Source organism: Bombina bombina, chromosome 1, assembly GCF_027579735.1.
Source record: "Bombina bombina isolate aBomBom1 chromosome 1, aBomBom1.pri, whole genome shotgun sequence".
NCBI lineage: Eukaryota > Metazoa > Chordata > Amphibia > Anura > Bombinatoridae > Bombina > Bombina bombina.
Genome location: NC_069499.1, coordinates 412,028,385 through 412,041,551, shown reverse-complemented (window position 1 = coordinate 412,041,551; position 13,167 = coordinate 412,028,385). Strand labels below are relative to the sequence as shown.

General features: G+C 41.2%; 1 protein-coding gene across 1 annotated transcript in view; it reads left to right on the top strand.

The window, feature by feature from the left end:
• Positions 1 to 12,511, top strand: part of ACVR1 (activin A receptor type 1) — a 166,291-nt gene extending 153,780 nt beyond the window's left edge. The window contains exon 10 of the mRNA XM_053698318.1: positions 11,226 to 12,511. Within this exon, the coding sequence (XP_053554293.1) occupies positions 11,226 to 11,360 (135 nt within the window). The 3' untranslated portion in view covers positions 11,361 to 12,511. The remainder of the gene's footprint in view (positions 1 to 11,225) is intronic.
• The last annotated feature ends 656 nt before the right edge of the window (positions 12,512 to 13,167 follow it).

The window sequence follows — 13,167 nt, the reverse complement described above, 5'->3', positions numbered from 1 at the left end:
GTAGCATCTCCACGGAGATGGTGAAGAGTATGTGGTGTTTAGTTGTAGTTTTTTAATCTTCTATCAAGAGTTTATTTTAAAATAGTGCTGGTATGTACTATTTACTCTGAAACAGAAAGAGATGAAGAGTTCTGTTTAAAAGAGGAGTATGATTTTAGCAGCAGTAACTAAAATCAATTGCTGTTCCCACGTAGGACTGTTGAGGTGAGAGAACTTCAGTTGGGGGGAACAGTTTGCAGACTTTTCTGCTCAAGGTATGACTAGCCATTTTTCTAACAAGACTGTGTAATGCTGGAAGGCTATCATTTTTCCCCTCATGGGGATCGGTAAGCCATTTTATTGGACTGAGAAAGTATAAAGGGCTTATTATGGGCTATTAACTGGTGGACACTCTTAAGGGCTAAATCGATTGTTTATTTAAGTTATATTTGAAAGTTTGAAGTAATTTTCACACTTTTATTGTTTGGGGAACGTTTTTATCGCCAGGCACTAATTTAGACACCTTCCCAGTCAGGAAGGGCCTTCACTATAGTAGGCAGAGCCTCATTTTCGCGCCATTATTGCGCAGTTACTTTTGAGTACAGTGCATGCAGCTGCATGTGTGAGGGTCTGGTATCCACTGAAAACGTTCCTAGAAGGCTTGAATTGGTATCGTATACCCCCCTGGGATTGGTAAAGTCGCAACAAAGGCTGTGGCTGGGACTGTAGTGGGGTTAAAATTACAAACGGCTCCGGTTTCCACATTTTAAGGGTTAACAGCTTGACAATTGGGGTGTAATACTTTGAATGCATTAAGACACTGTGGTGAAAATTTGGTAAAGATTGGATAATTCCTTCATAGTTTTTCACATATTCAGTAATAAAGTGTGCCCTGTTTAACATTTAAAGAGACAGTAACGGTTTTGTTTTAAAACGTTTTTTGTGCTTTATTAACCAGTTTAAGCCTGTTTAACATGTCTGTACCTTCAGATAGATCATGTTCTGTATGTATGGAGGCCAAGGTGGTCCCCCCTTCAGATGTATGTGATGATTGTGCCATAGCGTCCAAACAAAGTAAGGACAGTACTGTCACATTTAATAAGGTTGCCCAGGATGATTCCTCAGATGAAGGAAGTAAACATAGTTCTGCATCCTCTCCTTCTGTGTCTATACCAGTTAAGCCCACGCAGGCGTCCCCTAGTACTTCTAGTACGCCAATGCTTATTACTATGCAACAATTGACGGCAGTAATGGATAACTCCATAGCTAATATGTTATCCAAAATGCCAGGATTTCAGAGAGAGTGCGATTGCTCAGTTTTAAACACTGTAGAGCAGGAGGACGCTGATGATAATTTATCTGTCATACCCTCACACCAGTCTGAAGTGGCAGTGAGGGAGGGTTTGTCAGATGGAGAAATTTCTGATACAGGAAGAATTTCTCAGCAGGCAGAACCTGATGTTGTGACATTTAAATTTAAATTAGAGCATCTCCGCGCATTACTTAAGGAGGTGCTATCTACTCTGGATGATTGTGACAATCTGGTCATCCCAGAAAAATTGTGCAAGATGGACAAGTTCCTAGAGGTCCCGCTGCACCCTGATGCCTTTCCAATACCTAAAAGGGTGGCGGACATTGTGAATAAGGAGTGGGAGAAACCAGGCATACCCTTTGTCCCTCCTCCTATATTTAAGAAATTGTTCCCCATGGTCGACCCCAGGAAGGACACATGGCAAACAGTCCCTAAGGTCGAGGGGGCGGTTTCTACTCTAGCCAAGCGCACGACCATTCCCATTGAGGACAATTGTGCTTTTAAAGATCCTATGGATAAAAAATTGGAGGGTTTGGTTAAAAAGATATTTGTACAGCAAGGATACCTCCTTCAACCTATTTCGTGCATTATTCCTGTCACTACAACGGCGTGGTTCTGGTTCGAGGAACTGGCAAAGTCGCTCAATAGAGAGACTCCATATGAGGAGGTTATGGACAGAATTCACGCACTTAAGTTAGCTAATTCCTTCATTTTAGACGCCGCTTTGCAGTTAGCGAGATTAACGGCGAAAAATTCAGGGTTTGCAATTGTGGCGCGTAGAGCGCTCTGGTTAAAGTCTTGGTCGGCGGATGTATCTTCCAAGACAAAATTGCTTAATATCCCTTTCAAGGGTAAGACCCTTTTTGGGCCAGAATTGAAAGAAATTATTTCAGACATCACTGGGGGAAAGGGCCATGCCCTCCCACAAGATAGGCCTTTCAAGGCTAAGAATAAGTCCAATTTTCGTTCCTTTCGCAATTTCAGGAACGGACCGGCTCCAACTCTACAGCCTCTAGACAAGAGGGTAACGCTTCCCAGACTAAACCAGCCTGGAAACCAATGCAAGGCTGGAACAAGGGTAAACAGGCCAAGAAACCTGCTGCTGCTACCAAAACAGCATGAAGGGGTAGCCCCCGATCCGGGACCGGATCTAGTAGGGGGCAGACTCTCTCTCTTTGCTCAGGCTTGGGCAAGAGATGTTCAGGATCCCTGGGCACTAGAAATAGTCTCTCAGGGTTATCTTCTAGAATTCAAGGAACTACCCCCAAGGGAAAGGTTCCACATGTCTCACTTATCTTCAAACCAAATAAAGAGACAGGCATTCTTACATTGTGTAGAAGACCTGTTAAAGATGGGAGTGATACACCCAGTTCCAACTGTGGAACAAGGTCAGGGGTTTTACTCAAATCTGTTTGTAGTTCCCAAAAAAGAGGGAACTTTCAGACCAATTCTGGATTTAAAAATTCTAAACAAATTTCTCAGAGTTCCATCGTTCAAAATGGAAACCATTCGAACAATTTTACCTACAATCCAGGAGGGTCAATATATGACTACCGTGGATTTAAAGGACGCGTATCTACATATTCCTATCCACAAAGATCATCATCAGTTCCTAAGGTTCGCCTTTCTGGACAATCATTATCAGTTCGTGGCTCTGCCATTCGGACTAGCCACTGCTCCCAGAATTTTCACAAAGGTGCTCGGGTCCCTTCTAGCGGTTCTAAGACCAAGGGGCATTGCAGTGGCACCTTATCTGGACGACATTCTAATTCAAGCGTCGTCTCTTTCCAAGGCAAAGGCTCATACAGACATTGTTCTAGCCTTTCTCAGATCTCACGGGTGGAAGGTGAACGTAGAAAAGAATTCACTATCTCCGTCGACAAGAGTTCCCTTTTTGGGAACAATAATAGATTCTTTAGAAATGAAGATCTTCTTGACAGAAGTCAGAAAGTCAAAGCTTCTAAACGCTTGTCAAGTTCTCTCTATTCTGCAGCCTTCCATAGCTCAGTGCATGGAAGTAGTAGGATTGATGGTGGCAGCAATGGACATAGTTCCTTTTGCTCGAATTCATCTAAGACCATTACAACTGTGCATGCTCAATCAGTGGAATGGGGACTATGCAGACTTGTCTCCTCAGATTCAAGTAGACCAGTTAACCAGGGAGTCACTCCGTTGGTGGTTGACTCAGGATCACCTGTCTCAGGGAATGAGTTTCCGCAGACCAGAGTGGGTCATTGTCACGACCAACGCCAGTCTATTAGGCTGGGGCGCGGTCTGGGACTCCCTGAAAGCTCAGGGTCTATGGTCTCGGGAAGAGTCTCTTCTCCCAATAAACATCCTGGAACTGAGAGCGATATTCAATGCTCTCCAGGCTTGGCCTCAACTAGCGAAGACCGGATTCATAAGATTCCAGTCGGACAACATGACCACTGTAGCTTACATCAATCATCAAGGGGGAACAAAGAGTTCCTTGGCGATGACAGAGGTATCCAAGATCATCAAATGGGCGGAGGATCACTCCTGCCACCTATCTGCAATCCACATCCCAGGAGTAGACAACTGGGAAGCATATAGCTCTAAAGATATGTATTTCAGGAGTTAGGGATATCCTTTAAAGACATAAATCGCTGAATTCTAGATGTAACTTTTTGTTTTGCAAATATTTTCTCTTGTTAAGTGTGTTCAGTCCACGGGTCATCCATTACTTATGGGATATATTCTCCTTCCCAACAGGAAGTTGCAAGAGGATCACCCAAGCAGAACTGCTATATAGCTCCTCCCCTCACATGTCATACCCAGTCATTCTCTTGCAACCCTCAACAAAGAAGGAGGTCGCGAGAGGAGTCTGAGTTTTTACTTAATTATTCTTCAATCAAAAGTTTATTTTAAATGGCACCGGAGTGTGCTGTTTTTCTATCTCAGGCAGTATTTGGAAGAAGAAACTGCCTGCATTTTCTATGATCTTAGCAGGCGTAACTAAGATCCACTGGCTGTTCTCGACATTCTGAGGAGTGGGATAACTTCAGACAATGGGAATAGCATGCGGGGTCCCCCGCAAATGAGGTATGTGCAGTACAATATTTTCTGGGAATGGAATTGACTAAGAAAACACTGCTGTTATCCGTATGATGTAAGTACAGCCTTAAATGCAGTAGTAGTGACTGGTATCAGGCTGCTAAATGTATGCACAGTAGAGTTATTTTCTAGGGACTAGAATTTGACTGAGAAAATACTGTTAATACTGAAATAATGCTTAAGCCTTATCTGCAGTGGAAGCGACTGGTAGCAGGCTTAGTGATAACTTTTGCATGACATTAAAAGAAGTTTGTGTTTAAAACGTTTACTGGCATGTTATTCGTTTTGTGAGGTACTTTGGTGATAAATCCTTTTGGGCATGATTTTTTTCCACATGGCTAACGTATATTTCTGAATAGAAACCGTTATATCAGGTCTCCCACTGTTGTAAATGAGTGGGAGGGGCCTTTTTTAGCGCCTTGTTGCGCAGTTAAAATTCTAGCACAGTCTTCCTGCTTCTTCCTCCTTGATCCAGGACGTCTCTAGAGAGCTCAGGGGTCTTCAAAATTCGTTTTTGAGGGAGGTAATCAGTCACAGCAGACCTGTGACAGTGTGTTTGACTGTGATAAGAGCGTTAAATCTTAATTTGATATCGGTTTTTGGGTACTGAGGGGTTAATCATCCTTTTGCTAATGGGTGCAATCCTCTGCTAATTAATACATTTAAAGAATTGTTGACTATAACTGAATTAGTTCTTTGTTATTCAATCGTGTTTTTTAAAAGCGCTGCAGCGTTTTTTATATTGCTTGTAAACTTATTGAAAGTAATTTCCAAGCTTGCTAGCTTCATTGCTAGTCTGTTTAAACATGTCTGATACAGAGGAATCTGCTTGTTCATTATGTTTAAAAGCCGATGTGGAGCCCAATAGAAATATGTGTACCAATTGTATTGATATTACTTTGAATAAAAGTCAATCTGTACCGATAAAGAAATTATCACCAGACAACGAGGGGGAAGTTATGCCGTCTAACTCTCCTCACGTGTCAGTACCTTCGTCTCCCGCTCGGGAGGTGCGTGAGATTGAGGCGCCAAGTACATCAAGGCCCTTACAAATCACTTTACATGATATGGCTAATGTTATGAAAGAAGTATTATACAATATGCCCGAGTTAAGAGGCAAGCGCGACAGCTCTGGGTTAAGGACAGAGCGCGCCGATGACACGAGAGCCATGTCTGATACTGCGTCACAATTTGCAGAACATGAGGACGGAGAGCTTCATTCTGTGGGTGACGGTTCTGATTCGGGGAGACCGGATTCAGAAATTTAAAATTTTAAATTTAAGCTTGAAAACCTCCGCGTGTTGCTAGGGGAGGTGTTAGCAGAGCCGCTAACACCTCCCCTAGCAACACGCGGAGGTTTTCAAGCTTAAATGATTGTGACACGGTGGCAATCCCAGAGAAATTATGTAGGCTGGATAAATACTATGCGGTACCGGTGTGTACGGACGTTTTTCCTATACCAAAGAGGCTTACAGAGATTATTAGCAAGGAGTGGGATAGACCCGGTGTGCCTTTTTCCCCTCCTCCGATATTTAGAAAAATGTTCCCTATAGACGCCACCACACGAGACTTATGGCAGACGGTCCCTAAGGTGGAGGGAGCAGTTTCTACTTTAGCCAAGCGTACCACTATCCCGGTGGAGGATAGCTGTGCTTTCTCAGATCCAATGGATAAAAAATTAGAGGGTTACCTTAAGAAAATGTTTGTTCAACAAGGTTTTATATTACAGCCTCTTGCATGCATTGCGCCTGTCACTGCTGCAGCGGCATTCTGGTTTGAGTCTCTGGAAGAGGCGATTCGCACAGCACCATTGGATGAGTCTTTGATCAAGATTAGAACCCTTAAGCTGGCTAATGCGTTTGTTTCGGATGCCGTAGTGCATTTAACCCAACTTACGGCTAATAATTCCGTATTCGCCATACAGGCGCGCAGAGCGCTATGGCTTAAATCCTGGTCAGCAGATGTAACTTCTAAGTCTAAACTACTGAACATTCCTTTCAAAGGGCAGACCTTATTCGGGCCCGGCTTGAAGGAAATTATTGCTGACATTACTGGAGGTAAGGGCCACACCCTTCCTCAGGACAGAGCCAAATCAAAGGCCAAACAGTCTAATTTTCGTGCCTTTCGTAATTTCAAGGCAGGAGCAGCATCAACTTCCTCCGCTCCAAAACAGGAAGGAACTACTGCTCGTTACAGACAAGGTTGGAAAGGCAACCAGTCATGGAACAAGGGCAAGCAGGCCAGAAAGCCTACTTCCGCCCCTAAGACAGCATGAAGACAGGGCCCCCTTTCCGGAGACGGATCTAGTGGGGGGCAGACTTTCTCTCTTCGCCCAGGCTTGGGCAAGAGATGTACAGGATCCCTGGACGTTGGAGATTATATCTCAGGGATACCGTCTGGATTTCAAAACTTCTCCACAAGGGAGGTTTCATCTGTCAAGGTTATCAATAAACCTAGTAAAGAAAGAGGCATTTCTACAATGTGTACAAGACCTCTTAGTGATGGGAGTGATCCACCCAGTTCCGCGAACGGAACAGGGGCAAGGGTTTTATTCAAATCTGTTTGTGGTTCCCAAAAAAGAGGGAACCTTCAGACCAATCTTAGACTTAAAAATCTTAAACAAGTTCCTAAGGGTTCCATCGTTCAAGATGGAAACCATTCGGACCATCCTACCCATGATCCAAGAGGGTCAATATATGACCACAGTGGACTTAAAGGATGCCTACCTTCACATACCGATTCACAAAGATCATTATCGGTACCTAAGGTTTGCCTTTCTAGACAGGCATTACCAGTTTGTAGCTCTTCCCTTCGGGTTAGCTATGGCCCCGAGAATTTTTACAAAGGTTCTGGGCTCACTTCTGGCGGTACTAAGACCACGAGGCATAGCGGTGGCTCCGTACCTAGACGACATTCTGATACAAGCGCCAAGTTTTCAAAATGCAAAGTCTCATACAGAGATAGTTCTAGCATTTCTGAGGTCGCATGGGTGGAAAGTGAACGTGGAAAAGAGTTCTGTTACCTCTCACAAGGGTCCCTTTTCTAGGGACTCTTATAGATTCTGTAGAGATGAAAATTTACCTGACGGAGTCCAGGTTATCAAAGATTCTCAATGCTTGCCGTGTCCTTCACTCCATTCCAAGCCCATCAGTAGCTCAGTGCATGGAAGTAATCGGCTTAATGGTCGCGGCAACGGACATAGTGCCATTTGCGCGCCTACATCTCAGACCGCTGCAACTATGCATACTAAATCAATGGATCGGGGATTACTCAGATCTGTCCCCTTTGCTAAATCTGGACCAGGAGACCAGAGATTCACTTCTCTGGTGGTTGTCACGGGTTCATCTGTCCAAAGGAATGACTTTTCGCAGACCAGATTGGACGATTGTAACAACAGATGCCAGCCTACTGGGCTGGGGAGCAGTCTGGAACTCCCTGAAGGCTCAGGGATCGTGGACTCAGGAGGAGAAACTCCTCCCGATAAACATTCTAGAATTAAGAGCAATATTCAATGCTCTTCTAGCTTGGCCTCAGTTAGCAACACTGAGGTTCATCAGATTTCAGTCGGACAACATCACGACTGTGGCTTACACCAATCATCAAGGGGGAACCAGGAGTTCCCTAGCGATGTTGGAAGTCTCGAAGATAATTCGCTGGGCAGAGTCTCACTCTTGCCACCTGTCAGCGATCTACATCCCAGGCGTGGAGAACTGGGAGGCGGATTTTCTAAGTCGCCAGACTTTTCATCCGGGGGAGTGGGAACTTCACCCGGAGGTATTTGCTCAACTGATTCGTCGTTGGGGCAAACCGGATCTGGATCTCATGGCATCTCGCCAGAACGCCAAGCTTCCTTGTTACGGATCCAGGTCCAGGGACCCGGGAGCGGTGCTGGTAGATGCACTAGCAGCCCCTTGGGTTTTCAACATAGCTTATGTGTTTCCACCTTTTCCGTTGCTACCTCGACTGATTGCCAGGATCAAACAGGAGAGAGCATCGGTGATTCTGATAGCGCCTGCGTGGCCACGCAGGACCTGGTATGCAGACCTAGTGGACATGTCATCCTGTCCACCATGGTCTCTACCCCTGAGGCAGGACCTTCTAATTCAGGGTCCTTTCAACCATCCAAACCTAATTTCTCTGAGGCTGACTGCTTGGAAATTGAACGCTTGATTCTATCAAAGCGTGGGTTTTCGGATTCGGTTATTGATACATTAATACAGGCTCGGAAACCTGTTACCAGAAAAATTTACCACAAGATATGGCGTAAATATTTATATTGGTGTGAATCCAAGAGTTACTCATGGAGTAAGGTTAGGATTCCTAGGATATTGTCTTTTCTATAAGAGGGTTTAGAAAAGGGCTTATCCGCTAGTTCACTAAAGGGACAGATTTCTGCTCTGTCTATTCTTTTACACAAGCGTCTGGCAGAGAATCCAGACGTCCAGGCTTTTTGGCAGGCTTTGGCTAGGATTAAGCCTGTGTTTAAAGCTGTTGCTCCTCCGTGGAGCTTAAACTTGGTTCTTAAAGTTCTTCAAGGTGTTCCGTTTGAACCCCTTCATTCCATTGATATTAAGCTTTTATCTTGGAAAGTTCTGTTTTTGATGGCTATTTCCTCGGCTCGAAGAGTCTCTGAGTTATCTGCCTTACATTGTGATTCTCCTTATCTGATCTTTCATTCAGACAAGGTAGTCCTGCGTACTAAACCTGGGTTTTTACCTAAGGTTGTTTCTAACAGGAATATCAATCAAGAGATTGTTGTTCCATCATTATGTCCTAATCCTTCTTCAAAGAAGGAACGTCTCTTGCATAATCTAGACGTGGTCCGTGCCCTGAAGTTCTACTTAAAGGCAACTAAAGATTTTTGACAAACTTCTTCTCTGTTTGTCGTTTACTCTGGACAGAGGAGAGGTCAAAAGGCTTCAGCTACCTCTCTCTCTTTTTGGCTTTGTGGCATAATACGCTTAGCCTACGAGACTGCTGGACAGCAGCCTCCTGAAAAAATTACAGCTCATTCCACTAGAGCTGTGGCTTCCACCTGGGCCTTTAAGAATGAGGCCTCTGTTGAACAGATTTGCAAGGCTGCAACTTGTTCTTCACTTCATACTTTTTCCAAATTTTCCAAATTTGACACTTTTGCTTCTTCGGAGGCTGTTTTTGGGAGAAAGGTTCTACAGGCAGTGGTTCCTTCAGTTTAATGTTCCTGCCTTGTCCCTCCCATCATCCGTGTACTTTAGCTTTGGTATTGGTATCCCATAAGTAATGGATGACCCGTGGACTGAACACACTTAACAAGAGAAAACATAATTTATGCTTACCTGATAAATTTATTTCTCTTGTAGTGTGTTCAGTCCACGGCCCGCCCTGTCTTTTTGAGGCAGGTTCTAAATTTTAAATTATAACTCCAGTCCCCACTGCACCCTATAGTTTCTCCTTTCTCGTCTTGTTTCGGTCGAATGACTGGATATGACATGTGAGGGGAGGAGCTATATAGCAGTTCTGCTTGGGTGATCCTCTTGCAACTTCCTGTTGGGAAGGAGAATATATCCCATAAGTAATGGATGACCCGTGGACTGAACACACTACTAGAGAAATAAATTTATCAGGTAAGCATAAATTATGTTTTTTCTAAGGTATGATACACATTATTTGCCAGGCTGATTGTTTTTAGGTACATGTCTATTGGGAACCAACTTTAAAGGGACACTGAACCCAAATGTTTTCTTTCGTGATCCAAATAGAGCAGGCAATTTTAAGCAACATTCTAATTTACTCCTGTTATCAATTTTTCTTCGTTCTCTTGCTATCTTTATTTAAAAAAGAAGTCATCTAAGCTAAGGAGCCAGCCAATTTTTGGGTTAGCCCCTGGACAGCACTTCTTTATTGGTGGGTGAATTTATCCGTCAATCAGCAAGAACAACCCACCACCATTTTTGTTCACCAAAAATGGGCTGGCATCTAAACTTACGTTCTTGCTTCTCAAATAAAGATACTAAGATAAGGAAGATTTTTTTATAATAGGATTAAATTAGAAAGTTGCTTACAATTGCATGCTCTATCTGAACCACGAAAGAAAGATTTTGAGTTCAGTGTCCCTTTAAGGGGAAATAATATTTTTAGAGACCTATTAAAAAAAAACCAGTATTCCCAGCTTCCCACATACTGGGATATTTTCACAATTATATATAGAATTTATTGAATTAAGTGACTATGTAGGTTTTTAATCACAATTACTATAAACTGAATGTTATACAAAATATTCCTAATTATGGAAAGAAAATGAACAGAATAGCACAGAGGTGTACAAGTTAGTGCTGCTTGTTAAACAACATTGGTAGATATGTCACACAGGGTAGTGTAATTTTAAAAAAACATTTGTTTAATATTGAAGAAATAAATCCAAACCTTTGGTTTCTAGGTAGTACTTTTAGTTGCTATACAGTAATAGGCGCCGGCACCATTTTCCTTGTGTAATCTTTTCTGCAGACGGCAATAGGGGATCGATAAAATGTGCAAACAATGCCTGTGTGTTGAATATAGAAATGCTATGGTAACTGTTTGACAGGGTTTGTTAAATTCCTTTTAATAATGCTATATTCCACACAAAGCCATTGTTTGCACGTTTATCCCTAATTGTCACCAGTAGAAAAGATCCGACCAGATAAATTAAACCTCAGTTTCAATATGGTGGAACCTATTACTTTCTAGCAACTCAGGGGAATTTGCCCACAAATTTCAGTTTTAAATTAAACTTTCTATCTGAATCACAAAATATATATATTTTTTTGGGTTTCATATCTATTCAGTGTCTCTTTAATTAGTTCTTTATATTTACTTCTTTGTGTTTTGTTTCTTTCTTTAGACTCTAGCATCTCTTGCCAAGCTGATGAAGGAATGCTGGTACCAAAACCCATCTGCAAGACTCACAGCCTTACGCATCAAAAAGACTTTAACCAAAATTGACAATTCCTTAGATAAACTAAAATCTGACTGTTGAAGAGCATTCAGGACTGCCATGAAATCTTTGCATAATTCATAAAAAATAAAAATGGAAAAAAAAAAAACAGTGCTTGCCTGCCGAGGGTTTAGAACTTTTCATTTTATCTGGTTTCTTTATATACGTACCCACCTGTATGAAGACAATCCTGCTCTTTGTTCTTGCTCAGTTACTTTAAATGGGCATTTCACAAAAGACCAACTTCCACGTCAGAGGTCGGGCGTATAATTGCAAAGATTTGGCTTTGAAGGAGCACAGCAGACATTTTAGGACAACTCTGGGCATTAAAATGGTAATCTTGGAGGAAATAAAACTTTTTTTCTTTCCCTTCAAAATCCCAGTCACTCCTTAGTAAAACAAATGGGACTTTAGTGACATTTAATCAGCAATATTGCGTGTGCTTCTCTGTTCTAATGCACTAGCAATTCTTTGCATTCCTTACTTGCACTGTTACTGTTCATTTTAATGACAGATGCCAAATATATGGTTGGCCGTGTATGGATCTGTGTTATTGAATTATACCAATTCAGTGGGCGGGTGGGACTAATGCGAAAACTATCCTGAAATGCGTCAGCAATAGCTGCCATTTTAAGCGTTTATGTTTACAATAATGCTGAACATTAGATTTTTCTTGTCTATAATTGCAAATTATTTATTATTAGTGCACTTAATGGTTTAAACAACAAAACTAAAATCAAACCAAAAGGTGCAGAAAAAAACGACAGCTATTTTCTTTTTTTTTTTCTTACATTATTATAATAATTTTTTTTTATGAACACAAGTCATTTTGTAACACAGTGTAAGAAACAAAAATATTTCTGTATTCTCACATTGCAACTTTGATCACATAATTTTATTTTAAATGCTGAGATGTGTGCGTGCGTGTGGTCTGTAAAAATTTCAGTTTTAAGCTAAATGAAAATGTGTTAACACTCACAAATGGCCCCCTTTAGCATTTTTCTGACATAGGAAATAAGTTCGCATTTCACTAGAAAATGAGGGTCTGATTTATTCTAAGGGGGAGGGGATGCATTTTCTTCTAAGCTAATGTGCATTGTAAACTCTGCGAGAAAATAACTATTTTTGTTTTATTCTACTTTTTGTATTTAGTAGTTATTTGTATAAATTAAATAGAATGTTTTGAAGTCTAACTGACTTTTTTACATTTCTGTTTAAAACAAGTATGATTTGATCTCTGAAGTAAGATGGACAATATGGTAATTTTCATTCTGACAAAACTATATGCAATTATGGATGTGTAATCTTGTATGTGGAAATATTTTATGTGTGTATATATATATATATATATATATATATATATATATATATATGTGTGTGTATATATATGTGTGTGTATGTGTGTATATGTATGTGTGTGTGTATATATATATATATATATATATATATATATGTATGTGTGTATATATATATATATATATATATATATATATATATACATACACACACACACACACACACAATATTATTACACACTAAAAAGAGAAAAATTATATATGAAAATCAATATGTATGCTAAAGTGAAAACAATTTAATGTAAACAATAACAAATTCATATGTCATGCAACATCCATCATACAAATATAGATGCAAGGTATTAAAAACATCCAGACTGGGCGTCCCCAGTCATATTAAAACTTTGACGTCGGTCCATGACCAAAAGAAAGCCTTTCCTTGTAAAGGGTGTCAAGCATTAGGCAGAGTAAGCAGTTAGAGTAACTACAGGCTTTTTAGTAATGAGCATATGTAGCCAAAGTTTTTCAAGCAGTATTATTGTAAGGTTAAGCAG